A 21,616-nucleotide genomic window follows, 5' to 3' on the forward strand; every position below is an offset into this window, starting at 1 on the left:
TTATATAATATATATATATATATATATTATATATATATATATATATATATATATATATATATATATATATATATATATATATATATATATATATATATATATTATATATATATATATATATATATATATATATATATATATATATATATATATATATATATATATATATATATATATATATATATATATATATGCCTATGGAATCCGGAGGTTCAATGCCGCGTTCACAAAAGCTCTCCACTGACTTCTATCCTTAGCTAACTGCATCCAGTTTCTACTTTGTATTCCAATCTCTGCGAGATCCATCTTAAATATTGTCCTCCCATCTGCGCCTAGGTCTTCCTAATGGTCGTTTTCCGACTGGTTTTCCAGTTAAGACTTTGAAAGCGTTTCTACTTTCTTCCATTCTAGCTACATGACCCGCCTACCTAAGCCTCCTAGACTTGACGACCCTAACAATGTTGGGTGAATCATATAAATTTTGTAGTTCCTCGTTATGAAGTTTCCGCCATTCCCCATTCCCGTTCCTCTTGGGTCCGAATATTCGTCTCAGGATCTTGTTCTCAAATACTTTCAGTCTATGTTCTTCCCTCAGAGTAAGTGACCATGTTTCGCAACCATACAGAACAACAGGCATGATTATTGTTTTATAAGAGCACTATTTCAAAATGGATCAGAACTGCCTTGGATATTTGAACTCATTCCTTCTTTGATCACTGTTAGATATTTCGGTATGCACTTTGCTGAAGGCTTGTTCATGTCCAGTATGTATGCAGAATGAACCCAACACGGTTCCGTGAGTTGTTGAATATCTGGGCTCTGCCTGTTCTTAAGGATCAGTTCTTAGACAATATCACATGTTGTCGGGTAGGTTGAGATTGGAGATTATATCATATATTTTGACAACCATCTGTATATAATACTGATTGGTTTATTTTTTTTCTGGGAGATATTTTGTAAATAGTATGTTACATTTAAAAAGAAGTACAAATCTCATATACTACCATTGGAGATCGAACCCAAGATAAGAGATAACACAGTGATGTAAATTTCTTTTGCTTTTCTCTTTTCTTTTCTTTTTTATTGTAACACTCATTTTAACAAATATTATTATAGGCCTAAATGAATGCAGGTGTTTAGTTAGTCAGATAATTGCTGTGGAGCAATTTTCCTTTCTAAGAATTGTATAAGGAAACTTTAAACTAACTACATCGACCTCAACTTTCCTAAGCGGAAACAGTACAAATTTTGAAAGAAATTCTTGGATTTAGCATATGATTTACTAAGTAAAACAAGATAAATAATGCCAAAGATGAACACGTTTCATTGCATAGAAGGGGCTCTATCAATATCCCAAAAGGGTATCCTCAGAAGAGGCTAGAATCCTTTCCTTTTATTCAGTAAGTCTTCTCTTACAAAAAAAGAAGATGAAAAAGAAGACAGGATTTTCATTCTTCTACGCCATGATTGCCTAACAATAAATATTCTTACAGTCACAGAATTAATTGGCTTATCCCCTAATGAGTTCCTTAATGAGATGGCAACATTGTACCTAAAAAAGCTCGTCAACAGTGTATCAGGTCCTGGTATCCTGACCTAATTAATACATGTAACAAAGGGTATGCAGGTTTCTTTATATTAGGTTTATCTTCTAATATAAATACAATAAAGAGTTTGTATGTGTGTCTCAGGGGCTTGCATGCAAGCTTGGATTGACCTAAGAACTGCCTCTGTAGCGTCGTGGTTAAATCGTCGGATTTGTAATTCACAAGTCCGTATTCAATCCCGGGTGTGGTACTTTCTGTTATTTTTATTTCTGTAATGAAACTGGTTATCATTGATAATTATTTTTTTTTACTTGTTCGTATTGTGTATAGCAATGATGGAATGGCTCACCGGATCATTTGGGTGGTGACTTTATATCCGGATCATCTGGGTATGAGTCTCGCTTCTCATACGTGGTCTGACGTGGTAATGCAAATAAATCCATACACCCATGCAGGCCCGGTGGCCCAGTCAGACCGGGAGAGTCAGACAGAGTTGGAAACCCAGAAGCAGCCGAAATGTAAGCTCTGTATCATTACTGTAGAATTTTATAGTTGATTAATTATATCACTACTTCAGTTTGAACATTCATTTGTTTCATTCTCGGCATAACATGTCTTAATCAAGACACCATGTCTTAAATATTTCAAATATATTTTCACGTCTATTTATATTTCCATACCTGGGTTTTTAACATAGTCTATTCAAAAAGGATTAAAGAAACTGTTTCGGCTCAGCGGTAAGTTCTAGAAGTCGATTAAACTTTTGACGATTCTTATAGCAGACCTCATCTGATCTAAGATTATGACTTTTTGTACTCTGATAAACCTTGTAGTTAACTTTCAGTGCAATGCTTGACGGACACAGAAGCAACGAGAGAGGGGTGAGAAGGCAATCAAAGAGTCGACAATGTTATTTGTTAGAGTACACCCAAATGAAATCTTCTGGGCCGCGATTGCTCACCTCTGGTACTTGGGGTCCTTGGTTCGATTGCAGCTTGCGCCAATTGAGCTTTGTGGTGGACAAACACCGTATGCGTGGGTTTTCTCGGGGTTCTTCCTTTCCTCCCCCTTTCTTCATTCCACCATTTCATTCATTTCTGATCATCACTGTCTCCTTTAGCTTAGCCGGCATAACCGTAAGCTTCTATCCAACGCTAAGGTACTTCCGATGTGCATTATCTTGTCCATCTCCGTTGTGTTGTATGTGTGATAGAAGCTTCCAAACTTTGGATGTTTGTGATACTACAACATCCTTAGTTTGCAATACTGATTAATAAAAATGGTATTTTAAGTTTTCGTTTCACATGCTGATTTGAAATATGTAATAATTTGGCGTAGTGCCATTTGAAAAAAATGTAACTTTATACTGGGATGGCAACACTGTTCATTAAGTGGTAATATTTAACCGCTTAACTTAAAACCACGAATTTTTACGTTATTTTTGTTTTGCCCTAAAATTATGAACACGAATATATTCGTGCAAAGAAAAAAAAAAATCTAAATATTAATTTAAACGACGAATCCTTACGTTCGCAGCTGAGTGTATGGGTGTTCGCTAGATGTCGGTAAGATTCATTTAACTATTTTTGGCTAATATTTTGCATTGAAGGGCCAATGCTTATTGACGAAATGACTAAATTGAAATAGCATATTTACATTGTACCGAGAATTCATTTGTTTGTTATTTCTCTTTGAAATAATGGTATTTTTTGCAAAACAGAATACAATAATTCGTGGTAGATTGAGTGGAATATTGACTTATATTGAGCTCATTTTTCCCCACTGAAGATCTTTCCTCGAACCTAACTCCTCTTGTAGCAGTTACTGTACTATGCTGTGATCAAGTATAGCAAACGTACTTGTGAGACCAGTACAGATACCCTACTTAGGAGTCTGACAGAAGGTTTTCATCTTCTGGAGGGTATTAATTAACGATTTTGAAGGTCATTGTTTTCATATTCTAACCGACTCTTTGTCGCCTTGCGACACAGGTTGCTCTTTTGGATTTCGAACATTGCACACGACTAAGGCCATGCATAACGGACTTCCTCGGACAGTATCACAACGTTCATCTACTTCTGCCAAATCTTCTAAAAATGTCTCGTCACCTCCATCTCGTTCTCGCTCACCAATACGATCTCGAACATCTAATACCATAGAGACAGTTCCTTCTAAACATGCACGTTCTCGCTCACGCTCGCCAGTACGAATTCCATCTGAAACTAATCTCCACGATACATTCTATGGATTACACTTCAACAGAGACTTCTGCTATTCCGTCTGCTTCTATCAATCCTCAACAGCCAACTCTTTACAACTTTCTACTGACAAATTTCGACACGAAATTCAAGACTCCAAAACACATCTTTCAGCAACTTATAAATATGTTCCGCGTGTCGAAATCAGTAAAATTATCTTCAGAAATAATGGAGTTATTTTGAAATCCTTTAACCCGGATTTCCATCGCCATGTGAGGAACAAGGCTACTTTTGAGATTTTTGGCAAAAACGCCAATATAACAGAACTCCAACCCAGACAAAACAAACAACCTCCGCCTCCTCGAAAGCCACCTATGTTATCTGTAGTCAAGGGCGTTGACCCTGAATACACAGACACTGAAATCGAGGAAGAGCTGAAAGCGGAACAAGTTCAAGTACATAAGTGCATTCGAATCCGTAATGACCGTGGACCAACCTATCTAGTACGTGTATTGACTCCTGAACAATCTGTAGTTGATCACCTACTTCTTACAGGAGCATACATTTACAGACGGAGACACAAGGTTGAACCTTCAAGAACTCCAGCACCGCAGCCTATACGCTGTGAACGGTGCCAAACATATAATCAACATGTGACCAAAGATTGCAAAAATTCTTTGATTTGTGGTTACTGTACCCAACCTCATGCTACTCGAAATTGTCCTAGTGGAAATACAAATCCTAAATGCAACACGTGCTCTGATCAGCATCTAACTTACAGTTCTAAATGTAAGGCTAAACCATCAGTTGATCCTACTCAACCACAGCTTACTGTTCCAATCAGAACGTCTGACCGTTCAACGCCACCAAATAATTCATTAACTCACCCTGTTACGATTGAAGACATGATTCGTTTCTTTACAGTTACTACCCAAAACATTCATCCATTTCTGCGTTCTCATATTCTTAATCAAGACATGTTTACAGTTAAGCAACTATATAACATTCAACTTTATGCTACATATTCTGGTCAACATGTTCACTTTCAGCTTCATCCTGTTTCAACACCTGTCTAAAATTATACGTATAATCATGGATTTATCATTTCTGTTTTTAAACATCCGCTCCTTCAACACTCGAAGGGTACTACTTCACACTTTACTACTTGAAGAAAATATTCACGCCTTTGCGTTGAACGAAACATATCTTTTGCCACACCAACATGTGCATTATCAGCCATATACTATTTCTCGTTGCGATGGTCCACCTGGAGATCGAGCAAATGGCGGAACCCTTATAGGAGTACGAAGCAGACTACCTCAACGCATGATCACCCATCACTTTCAGGCCCCTCTTCCGGAGCACAACATCACCCTGATATATTTTCCTTCACGTACTATTGCCTTTGCTACTATGTATGTTAGACCTAATGTTCAAATTCCCTTGACATTCTTCCAATACATGGACACCACGTACCGTCATTATATTATTATGACTGATCTCAATTTATCCAGTCGCACTCTTACGCAACAACGGAACTTCCATCAATTTCTAACGCTCCACACAAATGCTGAACTATGTGCATTACCAAGACATACCCGACCTTCCTCGGATACAACTCCTGACGCAGTCATTGTCTCATCTACATTACAACCATTCATCAACTGTCATGTTCTATCTTCCATCGGCAGTGACCACGACCCAGTTAAAGTGACTTTACATTTTCCAAACCACCCTCAAGCTCCTGACGCACCACCACGCAACGTTCTCTGTTACGACCGTGCTAACTGGGGAAAATATCGAGAAGATTTGACTACTACACTCTCCATTGTGAATACTCCAGTACATCACTCCGACTTACATACCACGCTCGATACGCTCACTACTGCTATACAACATAGTAGCCATCAGCATATACCCACGATTAGATCTAATTATGCTCGACCCGCACTTCCTCCTCAATATCGCACACTAGTTGCTCTTGCACGGCAGGCATACCATGAATATCTTCGCACACGTGATCCTAGGCTTTTACAACTACAGCGCCAATATCTACGCCAAGTTCACCATTATATCATTGCCTATAAAAGACGTAAGTGCATCCAAACAGTTAACCATCTTGACCAGGAACATAATCCTACCAAATTCTGGAATGCCTTTCACAGGCTCTGTGGGAGACGCTCGTCTCTCTCTTACCCGCTCATCGTCAATCAGACCTCGCTACAAACTGACACAGAGAAGGATAACGTATTTGCTCAATCACTTCAAAGCATTTTTACGCCACCAGTCATTTCCTATACCCCTGAACGTTTACTCACTAGAATCAGCAACGTAACAGATCCACACCAAACACATCTTCGTATTAGTGCTAATCATGACTTGGATTCGGATCATCCTCTTACTCATCCGATTACACCTTTGGAAATCACCAAAGTCTTAGCTAATAAGAAGAATACAGCTCCTGGATTTGATGGTATAACTTACCGACATATTAAAGAGGCTCCACTGGCGGTTCTGCTTCTACTTTCTGCTATATATAATCTTATACTTCGAACTGGTGATTATCCGGCTTCTTGGAAAACCTCAAAGGTTTTAATGTTTTTGAAACCACATAAGGATAACACAAAGGCAGAGTCTTACCGCCCAATACAACTTACGTCTACACTGGGAAAGATACTTGAACGCATATTAGTTCGTCGCCAACATACTCACTTCTTCCACAATCACATTCCTCTACACCAAACTGGTTTTCGCCCCAACTACAGTCTCAATGATAATCTACTCAAACTTACCACTATTCTTACCAACCACTTCAATAGCATCCAACCTTCCTGTTTATTGTTATTTGATTTGGAAAAAGCTTTCGATTCAGTTTGGCACGATGGATTAATTTACAAACTTCATCTTCTACGTCTACCACTCGCATATATCAGACTGATTTATCACTATCTTACCAATCGCATAGCATATGTCTGCATTAATTCATCTCTATCTTTTCCTATTTTCCCACTTACTGGTGTACCCCAAGGGTCAGCGCTATCGCCACTCCTATATATATTATATGTTCGAGATTTGCCTGTTCCTCCTGACCCTATCCACACCTTTACTTTTGCAGATGATACTGCTTACTTTGCCTGTGGGAAATCTATTCAGCATATCAATAGCATACTTCAAGAGGCAATAAATAAGTTCTGTGACTGGTGTAATACTTGGCAACTCCGAATCAACTCCACTAAAACACAGGCACTTGTCATCCTACCATCAGGACGTACCAGTCGGGTCCGACGCAATAGATCTCTTTTACATCTTACCATAGCAGGCACACGCATTTCTGTCACACGTACAGCGAGGTATTTGGGTGTAATCTTTGATGACCATCTTTCATGGCGTGGACATCTTCAGCATCTCATATCTCTAGCGCAAAATAAACTAAATGTTCTGAAGAGATTAGTCGGTACTTCATGGGGCCTTCATCAAGAGACTGTTACATACTTATAAAATCTTCATACGACCATCTATACTTCTTGGACACATCGCATGGCTTAATGCCAGTAACAAATTCTACACTCGCCTCCAGATCATTGAAAGACATGCATTACGCCTGGCATATCGCATCAAACTGCCTAGTCCTACCCGGCTACTATATGATCGTATTCCGTTTCCACATCTTCTTCTTCATTTGGAAAAACTGCGTACCAGATACATCACTACTCGTTGGACGCAAGGCCATCCCATCCTTTGCAGTAGTATACGTATAGATGCTGAACAAGACGTTCCACCCCGTCTACAACCTACACCCCTTCAACATTTAATTACAATGTATGTTCTTTCCCATCCTGACGAACACATAGACGACTATCTATTAGCATATCAACCACCAGATTTATCACCCAACATCTATCCATCTTTTGCACCTTAATTCGCAATAACAAGGGCATCATGCTGTCTCTCATTATGTGCCGAGTCGCCCCGGCACAAGAAGATAACCCTTCATCTGTCTAACTAACCAATATCACTGTGTTGTGGCGTCTGATTTGCACTGCATCTTTCATCACATCATACATAGACAATGACAAATAATGAACATACGTTGAATGACGATTATTGTTAATCAATTGATGAATAAAGATCCCCATATAATGAATAAATAAAGATATCAAATAAATGAAATAAAACCTCTTTGCCCTTCCATTTTATCCTTAGTTTCCCTGTACCATTAACTTCACTCCCAAGAGAAGGTATTCCCTTCTACGGGTTTTGCATGGTAAAAAAAAAAACCCACTGAAGTTTTGTCAACATGGACAGTGAAAGTGACTTCGATTTAGAAGTTAGCTGTTCCGACACTTCGACCACATCGTATGCCAGCAGTTCGTCTAGCAATGAAAGCGAAGATAGTGATACAAGCTTATCTAGTGTGCAACAGTGGATAGAAGTGGACTTAATATGTCGATTGCCGCCACCACCTCCACGGTTTCCGTTCACAGAGAATCCAGGTATCCAAATGCAAGGAGATCCTGAAACCGTGTTGACATATGTGAACTACTTCATTGATGACAATTTGGTGAATCTTGTTGTAACCGAGACTAACAAGTATGCTAAAGAAAAGAATGTGTCTCCGTGGTGCGATACAACCAGTGATGAAGTGCGTGTGTTTTTGTCTGTTATATTGCTACAGTCTATTGTCAAAAAACCCAACTATCAGATGTACTGGTCTAAAAACCCAACTATCGTGACACCGATATTCCGCCAAATACTTACCTACCAGAGGTTTCTGGCAATAAAGAAATGCCTTCATTTCTCAGATAATGATGCATATGATCCAGACAGTCATCCCCAACATAAACTGAACAAAATATGGCCAGTTGTCATCGATCTGAATGAAAAGTTCAAAAGTGCGTGTGTTTTGGAACAAGATATTACGATTGACGAGAGTCTAATGTTGTACAAGGGAAGACTGGGATGGGTACAATATATGCCACTGAAAAGGGCACGTTTTGGGATAAAAACATTTATGCTGTGTGAGTCCAAAAGTGGATACGTCTGGTCATTTATCATATATACAGGAAAAGGAACCAATTTTGACGAAGAATATCATTCGTTGTCGCAGTCAATGCAAATTGTGATGACGCTCATTAACCCCTTTTGATGAAGGGTTACTGTCTTACAGTTGACAACTATTACACTTGTCCAGCACTGGCTGATCTTCTTATTGCTAACAGAACTGATATATACATAACTGTTCGACCATCACGAAAGGACATGCCACCTACATTTCGTAATAAAAAACTCAGGCAGGGAGAAATGGTTGCATTCCAAAGAGGCAAAGCTACTGTGCTTAGATGGAAGGACAAAAGACAGGTGTGTGTTCTTAGTACCATACACAATGCTGAAATGCAGAAAGTGCAACAGAGAGACAAAGAGAAATTGAAACCAGCTGCTGTAGTCTTCTACAACGATACTATGGGAGGTGTTGACAAAGTAGATCAGCAAATTGCTGACAATCCAGTAGCGAGAAAGAGAGGGAAAAAGTATTATAAGAAGCTGTTTTTCCATCTTCTGGACCTCTGTTTTTGGGACGCATTTGTAATGTACAAGAAACAAGGTGGAACGAAGAAGGCTCTCGATTTTCATCTTTCAGCAATAGAGAAGATGATGACAACATACGGCAAAGAGGAATATGGATCGAAATGTGTAGGTCGTCCATCTAGGGTAACTAATCCAAATCGACTCACAGGCCGGCATTTCCCAGAACTTGTCCCGCGAACTAAGAAGAAAGAACATCCTACAAGAGTGTGTGGCATGTGTAGCCGTGTCCGCGACGCGAAGGGGAAGAAGATAAGGAGATAATCCAGATATGAGTGCAAGGACTGTGATGTGGGATTGTGTGTCGTTCCCTGTTTCAAGGCCTTACATACAGCAACAAACATTTGAACGTACAAAGTTTGTACTCTTACGAAATTCATGGAGAATTTATAAAGAATTTGAAACTAACGGGTGGTCCAACTACAACGCACGATGTTAATTGTAAATAAAACGCAAAGTTTTCAGAGAATAATCTTAATATTTTTTATTATGATAGAAGAATCTATGACAATTATGTGTGAAACAAAATATCGGCCAAATGCTCGCCACGGCTTCGGTGGCAGACTTCTATCCGATGGTCCATATTTTCAATGACTGAGACATAATTAAGTTCAATTGAGTATGAGAATTGAGGCACACTTTCACCTCAGTGAATTCGTTAACAAGGAGAATTGCCGCATTTGGACAAATGAGAATCCACGAGTGATTGTTGAAAAGCCGATGTATCCACAAAGAGTGACTCTTTGGTGCGGGTTATGGGCTGGCGGCATCATCGGGCCGTACTTTTTTGAAAATGAGGTCGGCCAAGCAGTTACCGTGACTGGTGTTCGCTATCGCGAGATGATAACGGACTACTTGTGGCCAGAAATTGAGGATATGGACCTGGACGATATGTGGTTCCAACAGGATGGTGCCACGTGCCACACAGCCAACGAAACATTGGCTCTTTTGCGCGAAAAATTCAATGGTTGTGTAGTCTCACGTGGTGGCGATGTTAACTGGCCGCCATGATCATGTGATTTGACACTATTGGACTTTTTTCTGTGGGGATATTTAAAAGAAAAAGTGTACGTCAATAAGCCAAGAACAATTCAAGAGCTAAAGGATGCGATAATTCGGCAAATTAATGATATTGAACCTCAATTATGTCTCAGAGTCACTGAAAATATGGACCATCGGATAGAAGTCTGCCACCGAAGCCGTGGCGAGCATTTGGCTGATATTTTGTTTCACACATAATTGTCATAGATTCTTCTATCATAATAAAAATATTAAGATTATTCTCTGAAAACTTTGCGTTTTATTTACAATTAACATCGTGCATTGTAGTTGGACCACCCTTTATATAATCGGTCTTCCATTTTGTTTATATTGCAAAGGTTTTGTGTTGTCAACCAATATTTGAACGTCAAAAAGATTACTTTTGTGTAAATGTGTGTTGGGAACTTAGTAGAATTTTTCATTCTATAGTTAGGCTACTGCATTATGTTAAAAAATACTTTTAGTATTTTGGAAGACAAGATTTTATAATTGACGTAGATTTTCAGAAATATTTTGTTATACATTGGAAGGTAGATATTTGACATAGTATTTGTTCTTTACCCTTTTTCAAGGCCTTCCATACATTTCCGAACATTTCAAACTAACTCAAATGTATAGAGATTTTCTAATATCTGTCATTTTATTGTTATTAGCCTGCGACATTCTATTCAAAAATATTCTAAATAAATAAAAACGTATTTGAATATATATTTCTTTCCCTTTTGCTGAATATGCTAGTGTAATTTTGTAATGTTTATTGTGGAACGTACATATTCGGGATTTTAATATTTTTTGCAGGAAAATTTAAATCTCAATTTTGATCAGCTTGAAGTTCAAGTAAATTCAACGAACTGCATAAAATATTTTAAAAGATTCGTTGCAGCTTCTTGTACACAAAAAATGTTCAAAAAATTAAGACTAACAACAAGATTCATTTGCCTTTATTACGAACGAATATATTCGTGGTTTTAAAATAGGTGATTTTAAAGTGCCTAATTCGGGCCTAAATTTTGGACAGTTTTAGTAATGTTTGCTTCCACATACCTCTACCTTCAACGTAAAATAGAAATAACAAATAAAAAAAAATATAAAATTTGGAACGACTTTTGCGAAAAAAAATTATAAGTTAAGCGGTTAATACGTGAAACGATGTCCCCCTCCTTATAGTTGTTTCGTGCCAAGTTTCGCTTTTCTTCCTCTTTTGGTGTCTCTGTTATCACGGATGTTCAGATAAATTGTCCACTCTGTAAATTATATACCTTTTAGGTCCTCGTGTGGAGATGCGAATTGCATTATATGGCAACGTCGCAGATAAAGAACTACAGAGAAAATCTACCAAATAGTTGCATCGATTATTTTCAGACAGAAGTTAAAGTCGATATACGTTGACACTAGCACCACTTAGCATCACAATCGATATAATTGCTTGACGGATTCATAGGGTAATGTAAGGGTTACAAGTTAATCTGCAACGTAGGTACACTCATGTCCAAAATGATTGTCGCATATCTATAACTGTCTTCTTGTAAGAATATAATTTGATAATGATTTTGTAGGGTACTTTTGATACTATACGTATAATCGGTAAGTGTATATTTGTGGTAAATTTCATAGGAAACGAATTATAAATACGGAAATTAGAATGAGTAAAACAAAATGTTGCTAAATGGACAAGAAAGTTTTATTTTCGTTTTATTGTTCTTATTTACTGATCTTTTGACATGAAATTTGCCCCATACATGTCTTTGCCGATAATACACATACTAACATTTAAGAAATACATAGCGACAGGGTTATCAAATTATATTCCTACAATGACATATTTATAGACATGCGACAATAATTTTGGACATGAGTGTACATAGTGAAATTTTGATTCGCGTTAGGGGTTGAAGGAGGCTCCGGAGGATATACCATTATATAGCATTCTGTTGTCCGTGGGCCCCTTCCTTAATGATAGAATGTTTCTCTTTTGACCTCAAACAACTATGATAAATTCCCCTTTGAAAAGTCGACTTGTCTTCAGCTACCTCTTTGCTGCTCAATAATGCATACACATCCACTATGGACTACACGCCATACTACTGAAAAGCTGGCCGTACAATTGACGACAAAAAAAAAAAAAAAATGTCATGTGTGCTTCGACATTTTACAGCATTTGGACTTTCAAAACGTAAGATCACAGTTCAATATTCGGAAATTATATAACTAGTGAAAACACGGGAGTAGATTTGTACTCCCTTTTCTGTCTCTTTATTGATTCAAGTTTCGGGGTAAAAAGTTCATAAATGTCAGCTGATGTCTCATCCTTTCCTTTTATGGCGAAGACTTACGTTAGATCTTTCTCGTCTGCGATCTTGGAACATCTTCCATATTTTTCCTTCTCGATATATACATAACTATACTCAAACATGGAATCTGCAGTATTTAACAGAATAATGCACAATCAATGGAACAAATAAATGCTCTATAAATTAAAGTTTAGATGCGATATTTTATAAGTGAAGTATTAGAAACTGGAAGCATGGATACGACGAGTTCGTTCACGAATAGTGCTTCTAATTCAGTACAAGAATGTTTTCCCTGACGCTAATACAATGACAATAAAAACTTATAGCGCTTTGGTTTTATTGTCATTCCTCATCCTGCATATAGTTCAGATGTGGCTCCATCAGATTGTCATCTCTGTCTGAAGCTTAAGGACACCTAAGAAGACTTCATTTTGATGCTGACGATACAATGAAGCAAGAAGTCAGGCTGTGGTTTCGTCAAAAAATTAATATTTTTACAATGAGTTAATGAAACTGGTCGGAAGTTGGCATATATAGTTGATTGCCAGGGTGGTGATGTAGAAAAATAATGACTGAGCTCTGTAGATTAAAGTAGATGTGCTACTGGTGTATATGGATTGTTTTATACGGATACCTGTAACTGTTTTCACATTACTTTTCAGCATGCGCTGGTATTGATACAAACTTAACGTGATCATAAAAAGCCAAGTAAAAGCTGTCAGGACGCATGTTAGGTGGAGGTAATATAGGGTATGAAGGTTTGTAATCACAATATTTCAGCTCCTTTTATTTGTTTATTTTAGATGTGCTGGGGTACAAATGAAAATAGGTTAACTGTTGTGGTTTTGCATATGGCGCTTAAGACTACAATTGAGATATTCAACCTCCTGCAGCGAATCAAGTTTATCAATGTGTTTGTCACCTTTACTATAGAGATGAAGCTGCCGATATCCACAGTCATAGATAATCCAAATTAGGATAGTACACGTGCTGTAAGGACTAGGGATGGCCACAAAGATCCGGTTCCGGCGGCGGTTCTTGGAGATCCGGTTTTCAGAACCGGTTCTGGAACCGGTTCCGGACCTGGATCCGAAAACCCGGTTCCAGAACCGGATCTTAGGAACCGGTTCCATACCTGGATCCGAAAACCCGGTTCCAGAACCGGATCTTAGGAACCGGTTCCAGATCTGGATCTGAAAACCCGGTTCTAGAACCGGATCTTAGGAACCGGTTCCAGATCTGGATCTGAAAACCCGGTTCCGGAACCGGATCTTAGGAACCGGTTCCAGACCTGGATCCGAAAGCCCCCAAAGACCCGTAAATGAGGCATAAAGATCACCTTCAAAAATAATGCAAAGAGGACCATGCGCTTGTGCCTTCCTCGCCCAGACACGCTTGTGCCCCCAGAAAAAAAATTTTGGTCCACCAGTGGGTGTTTAGCCAAATGAGTTGGCCAGTTTGCCTGTTTAACCAATGAGTTTGCCAGTTACCCAGTTTATTTAGCCAAATGAGACAAGCTGCCGCAGCCTGGGCGCCTGCCTGTCGCTTCCACCATTTCATCTAGCATACTGTTCACAGCTTGCCAGCAGCTCGGTTTTGCGTAGGGATGGTCACAAAGTTTTGGTTCCAGCGGAACCGGTTCCGCGAGGAACCGGTTCTGTTTCAGAACCGGTTCCAGACCTGGATCCGAAGAACCGGTTCTAGACCTGGATCCGAAGAACCGGTTCCAGACCTGGATCCGAAGAACGGGTTCTAGACCTGGATCCGAAAAACCGGTTCCAGGCCTGGATCCGAAAAACCGGATCTTCTAGAACCGGATCCGTTCAGACCCGAAAACCGGTTCCACTAGGAACCGGTTCTGGCCATCCCTAGTAAGGACTCCACTGGCCAACATATATATGCACACTCGACTGCAATAATCCGGTACGGAATGAAAAGTGTCATGGCGAAAGAAACGAGATTGCATTCATGGTGCATTGTCAGACACTGCGTGAGAAACTACGAATCTTGATCTACAAGTACAAACGCATGAAGGGCATTTCCCAACTCTGTAGCTACGCCGGAACAGGGTTATGAAAGCATATTTTAGTTCATAGGTGATTCATACCACGGACGGAAATATATTTACCATTGAGGAATTCTTGAACGTTCAAAATGACCCAGTGTATATATGATATCATCTTAAAAACCGCTATGGTAGTTCCCAAAGTGCATCCCGGCATGGAGATGGTGTTCTTGACGATGTCGTATCATGGAATCATGAACCTCAACTTCTGCGAAACTGGAGTGAAAATGCATGCTGTGAACCATCAGTCTGATGTTCTGATACCTGTTGTTTAACCTCTCGGTCACACCTCCTTTGCCAAATCCACTGAGTCTTACAACAGGATTCATCTCCGTTTCCTAAGTCGATTCATGTTGCTAACTTTTGACGGTGGTCTAAAGATGGGATGGGAGCCCTCATCTCAATCTCTTGGACTATGATCCATGATCAAAATTGGAGGCCAAGATGTGCTCGAGGTAACACATGATATTCCGTCCATGAAACGTTCCCTTGTGCAAGCAGGAGCAGCGTTTCCTTTAGAAGCGTAACTGCTGAAATTAATAGCTGGAGTACGTGTTTAGGAGTCTGTGTGAAGCTCACACTATGAGCACTTGCGGCGCACTATATCTGTCGATTGTGCACCATACTGTAGCTAATAAATCTTTGTAAAGAAGATACCTATTCTTGTGTATACCACTCACCGACATTTACAGTCAGTCCACGAGTTGTCAATTTGATATATGCAAATTCAATTACATGAGAAGTTGCCAATATAAGTAAAGCTTAGGAATGGCACTTACATCTGAAATAAGAAATAGAATTAAATTTCTAAATTCTATCTTGTGAGCCATCTAGTGAGTGAGACAGGAACAACTGCTAATTTGACGTAATAATTTGTCGATTTTTCATACTTGTTTACGAAAATGGTTATGGTAAAAGAAATTAGATTTAGTAAATTTCGAATTGCGCAAAGCCCTTGAACGATCTATTTAAGTGAGGGCTGGCTGCATATCAAAACCTTTGTCCGCCATTCGTCATTAAAAAATTTATCAACTTTTACTGACATCTTGTTAACATTGTAAACACAGATTGAAATGAAATCTTTGAATATTACGTTCCACGGGTATGCCGGCTAGGCTAAAGGAGACGGTGATGATGAGAAATGAATGAAATGGTGGAATGAAAAAAGTCGAAGGAAACGGTAGAATCCCGAGGAAACCCACACACACGGTGTTTGTGCACCTCAAAGTCCACTTGGCGTGAACTGGGATCGAACCAAGGATCCCATGAACCAGAGGTGAACGCTATACCACTGAGCCACCGCGGCCCCTACACAAAGATTGAGAATCCTCGGTTGGGAACCACTGTTATACAATGAATTAGCAAAGTATTTCATAATTTCAAAAGCATTATGAATAATAAGTCAGGTTAATGCAACGTATGGTTTTTTAATACTTTTTAAAGTCCAAAATAAAAATGACAAATTTATCGCAGATTATTCCATCTAATATGGTTGCAGTTACGGAAAACAATTATTAATTTGTTGTCTTCGTTTTTCGTTTGAGTGTTTATCTAAACATACGAAAGAAAATATATGGTACTTCAATAAATCTTTTAAACTGTTTCTCAGCATGCTTTTCCAGCTTCATTCGTTTCAACGCTTTTACGATTCTCGTATTTTCAACCAGTTCTCATCCTATTCTTGGTCCTCTTTCAGATCCTTCTTCGAAATTCCGCTTTCTTTTCCAAAATAAAATTACTTTCTTCATTTCCTGGGCATCCACATGTGTTTACAATTCATTTGAAACATCTTGATATGGATTTACAGTCTTCCTTAAATACATCAAACAATGACAGAAGTTGTAACACTTCTTTACACAACAATATTATACAAGAAAACTGCTATACAATTAAAACTTAACACATACTATGGTCCACTTGTGGTAGCCTCATTAGTAAAGAAAGTAGTATTTCGTATTAAGTACCGGATATTCGGTTGGTTCAATAATTTCTAACAGAACTTTTGAATCCATTCTCATCAAGTTAACTTCCCAGTCAAATTCTTATACATACTGAGCTGCATTATTGTTGTACAAGTAGCCGAAAAGTTTTGTAAATATTTTCCATTTTTCCTAAAGTCCATTATGTGAGCCAAGGCACGGCAGCTATATTCATAATTTTCATCTTTTTTTTTTTTTCATCTTCCAAAATGATTAACAGTGCAATCTGATCTTTGATGTAGGGGTTCTATTATTACTGCTGTCGGCGTGGTTAACAATTGCCAAAGATTCTCCCCTATTGGAGGCGTCTCTAGTTCTTCTGGACGGCTCTCATCGTATAACAAGCGTGTCCTTAACGACAACCACCACTACAGCAACACAACAGTCTTTTCCACCATGGTCTCTTCTGTCTTTTCTTCTGGCATGAACTTAAGCTTTCTGTACTGGAGTTGAAGATTATTCCATCGAATTCAGATTCCGGGATCTCGCTCAAATCGTCTTCCGATAGTTCATTAATGTGATCATCTGATCCAATGGTAGTAAGGGAATTGTGTGTATGAATCCCTGCAAACACAAGCTTCGCAAACTGAAAAATGTCGAATTTCTGTTCTTCTCCTTTATCATTTTCTATTTTTAAATACCAAGTGGAGCCACTCTGTGTGTCGCTCAATGAGGTGGAAGACAGATCGGAATCTATTCTCTGCATTGAGGGATCCTTATGTAGCTCACGAAATGTACGTAGATCAGTTCTCACACTAACGTACGGAAGGATTCCTTTAAACTTCATCTCTTCAAGGGAGAACCAGAAAACAGCAAAACCAGTTACAGTATATATGAACGATGGTCTTACAACTTCTTCATCAAAGCGATACGTATATATTAAGTTGCCATTGCTGTCGTAACTTTGATATTCTCTACATCTTCGCTCGCAGCTTATCGTTAAGGGTGCGTCGTCAATATAAGGAAATGATTGCTCGAATTTTGCAAGAAAAGAAGTTTTCTTCCAATCAGTCATCGCTTTCTTTTTAGAGACAAGTGTCAACGTACGTCTGCTACAAAGATCAATATCACTGCACTGAATTTTCAGGCTCTTAGTAACGATAACACTGAGCACAAGAATTGAAACTATCAACAATGCTTTACAATATCCTTTATTAGACATAACATAAAGAATAAACTAAAAATATTTACATATTAAAGACAGGTCAATACAACATTATGAATGTATACATATGTTTGTGTATGAGTGCTCTGCTCGAGGGAAAATTTTATAACTATTGCCGAGCGGGGTTAGGCGGAGTATTAGAGAAATACAGAATGGCTAACGTTGTTAGTTTGTTCCTCAGTAATTTGATTCTACGAGAAAGTAGAAGTTAGTGACTTCGAAGTCAAGGGATAGCTTAGAAATTAGGATCAGGGATTCCACGTATATGGAAACTGAGAAATGAGTATTTTACCTTTTTATAAATAAGAAAAATATGTGTGTGGAGGAGAGGGTATCATGTTGGTACAATGGTAGAGGGCTAATATCTAGTGCAAGGGGTCCCTGGTTCGATCCTTGGTGACACGAGATCTCCGGGTTCTCCCGTTTCCCCGACATTGGAACTCCATCAATTATACCTTCATTCGCTTCCCTTAATCACCAATCTCCTTTAGCCTAAAGGGTATAAACGTGGGATACGGAACTCGAATGCTCATTTAACTCCATTTGAGTTTCTGTGTATGCATTGTTATGCAACACCGGGATTATAAAGGACAGAACCCACTATTGCCATGAATTCAGAACCACAACTTGGGATTGAATCCGGTCCATCATCTAAGATCAACGCTTTGTATAAAGACCATTCCCCATTGCACTATATTTCCTCTAAGGCAGCTGGATTACAAGATCATGTAACTGACCGTTCATTTGAACATATTAATTCCTATTCCTGCGAAACAAGGAGTCTTGTAGCAAGAAGCCAAACGCTCGTCAGTATAAAAACAATATAAGTCACGAAAGTATTGATGTCAACCAACAAGAGTCTGTATATGAAATGAAGAAACTTAAGTATTCTTCAGTCGAGGCATTTTTAGACATTTAGCAACTGCTTAAACCGCTCCTAATTCTAGGGCAAAGTATAATTACTTGGTAGAGCTAAGATATTAATAAGCTTTATATTATTAATTAAAAAGGTAAAGCCTTGTATTACTCATGCAACAATTTTTTAACTGGCTCATCATTCGAGTATATTGTGATCAGAGATGGCGTGTGTTAAATAAAACTTGTCCTACTGACCCACCACCCACCGTAACCCACGACGCAACATGACCCACTCTCTCTGATCACCCACCAAAACTCATTATCACCAACTTTGGTCCATTATCCACACCCTTCTGTCCACTGATTAAGGAGTTCACACTTGCAATAAAACAAGGCTGCGAAATATACTGAACTGCAGCTCCTTAAGTTGAACGGCTCCTGAGATGCTCAATTTTTCGGAAAAATTCGGACTCTCACTCTCTTAGGATATGTATTATAATGAAAGCGATATGATAACATCCCAGTTGGGATTAGGGTGTACCTACATACCAAAAGTCATTTCATTTGGGTTTGGCATTTGGCCGTGATGATCACGCACACATAGTAATATTCATTTTTTTTATATAATACTTCATATATTACAGGTGATTCAAAAATATATTCTTTCCAGTAGTCAGCTCCTCTAAAAACGCATAGGCTGCTTCTGGAAAGCCAAGTTTACTATTATTACAATTACAAATATCAATATCCAAAAGTTCCTCTTCACTTAGATATATGTCTTCTCAGGTAAGTAAATAGAAACAAATAAAAAGGGAAGAAAAATTGAGGCCTTTAAAGTAAAACGTAAACAAATTGACCAGTTTCAGAAGATGCTGTCTACAATGCACTGAGCAGAGTGGGTCGATGTGCTGTAGTAGGTTAGAGTTGGCCAGTGAGTCAACACGGTGGATCGCAGTGGGTCACGTTCTGTTGACCCATGACCCACTCACAAATCTTGACCTACGATCCACTGATCCACTCCATCTCTGGTTATTAGGGGGTATTTTTATAAGTAATTTTCAAACAACTTAAGCGTTAGTTGGGTTAGCTGTAGAAACGAGGCGCTCAATCCGAGAAAGCTTATTACGGAAGTAGCCTGGAAAACTGCACACTAAAATAATGCAGTTTTCTTGCCATACACATAAATCTAATAGAAGGTAGGGCAGTGGCGGCGATAATTAATCCACAGACCTAACGTGGCACGAAGGATGGAGAGGGGGACATTTTCAGGGGCTCCCTCAAGTGATTGGCTTGTACTATGCTCATTGGAGAATCTTTATACACCCACTGAAATATAAGATTTTTTTTTCAATGATATACACCCATGCACACTAAATCTTGCGCGTATATTGTAATACACAATTTTTCGCGTTTGTTACATTTTTTCGTCTTTGGCTAAAGTTGATTGATTAGTAAATGAAGATGATAGCATTCCTTGTAAGAAAATGTCCCTCCCGCCCCCCAAAAATATTAAAATATTATAAAAGTATAAGCGAGAAAACAAAATTAAGCTCGATTGAGTGAACGTGGCAATCGTAACTTCGAGGGATTATTGTAGAAGTGAAGGGAAATTCAGAATTTCTCTTAAAGGAGATAGGTAAGGCACAGAAGGGAGGAGTAAAGGAACTAAAATATTAAATATGTTGGTTCAAACCTAGTGTCTAGAATGTCTGTCAAACATACATTAACTTCTGGCTTCAAGATTTCGTACACAAATATAGAAACAAACGAAAACTCTTCTTTTAGATAACTCCCTAATTACTACATAATGCTGGATCAATACCGGAAAATTTTAGTGTTCCCACTAAGAATAGAACCAGGAATCACTCACCGAAATCGCGCACACTAACGATTCAGCTAAACACGAGCTAAATAATAATAATAATAATAATAATAATAATAATAATAATAATAATAATAATAATAATAATAATAATAATAATAATAATAATAATAATAATAATAATAATAATACAAGAATGAGTCATAAGTCTTGCAATATTCTGGTACGCGACAAACTTGTCTTTGTTACAGAACAGTGAAAGCAGGCAGCCACCTTCTTGCCAGTTCCTCGACTCCGCGTCGATATCATTCTTGTCCTTATATTAAAGGAAAACAAGTCATTCACTGCTATTTCCATCTTCCTGCTGGTTGGCGAAGCATCCTAATTTCAGGGAGTGCGCCATGGACAGAAGCAGATAGTAATCCGAAGAGGAAAGATCAGGACTATATGCCGAATGTGGCTTCGATTCAATTCCTGGACTTTTGTTGCGTTTCTCGGGCTGACAAGGAAGGGTCACGCAGTGGCTCCACTGAGATCCGAACGAGACAATTGTGTTTGCATTTGATATGTTATAACTAGATGAATTCCCAAGTTATACGTGCCACCGAGCGGAATATCGTGAATTACAACATATTTTGTAATGTAAGAAGTACGAAAATTTACCTGGCATAATAGTTTGAACCGAGTCATTTGTTCGGAAACGGTTGAGTAAGTGGAAAACTCGGCCAATACGTATTCCATAATTTCCAACGACAAACTTTTGGGGTAAAAATACCTGTCCCAGGGTCCCCGCAGGGTCCCAGACGGGGTCCAACTCAAAATTTTCAAATGTCAAGGGGCGTTAAGTGGTATATTGTTTGAAAGCTGTTGTAAAATGAAAGAAAATGCAGCAAGTCTTGACTCTCTACAACAACCCTGTGCAAAATGGCGACGGGTCAAAATGTAAACATCTTAAGTGAAAAGTCCATGATCAGCCCTATAAATCACAAACGGTGAGACAAATATGAAAACAGGAAAGGAAGTGTGGCATTATTTTCAAAGTACAACGATTTAAGTGAAAGCGTCTT

General features: G+C 38.5%; 1 protein-coding gene across 1 annotated transcript in view; it reads left to right on the top strand.

The window, feature by feature from the left end:
- The first annotated feature begins 19,501 nt into the window (after nucleotides 1-19,501).
- LOC145671558 (beta-galactosidase-like) overlaps nucleotides 19,502-21,616 on the top strand; it is a 66,880-nt gene continuing 64,765 nt past the window's right edge. The window contains exon 1 of the mRNA XM_081740745.1: nucleotides 19,502-19,513. Within this exon, the coding sequence (XP_081596871.1) occupies nucleotides 19,502-19,513 (12 nt within the window). The remainder of the gene's footprint in view (nucleotides 19,514-21,616) is intronic.

Source organism: Thermobia domestica, chromosome 15 (assembly GCF_964235325.1).
Source record: "Thermobia domestica chromosome 15, izTheDome1.hap1.1, whole genome shotgun sequence".
Taxonomy (NCBI): Eukaryota; Metazoa; Arthropoda; class Insecta; order Zygentoma; family Lepismatidae; genus Thermobia; species Thermobia domestica.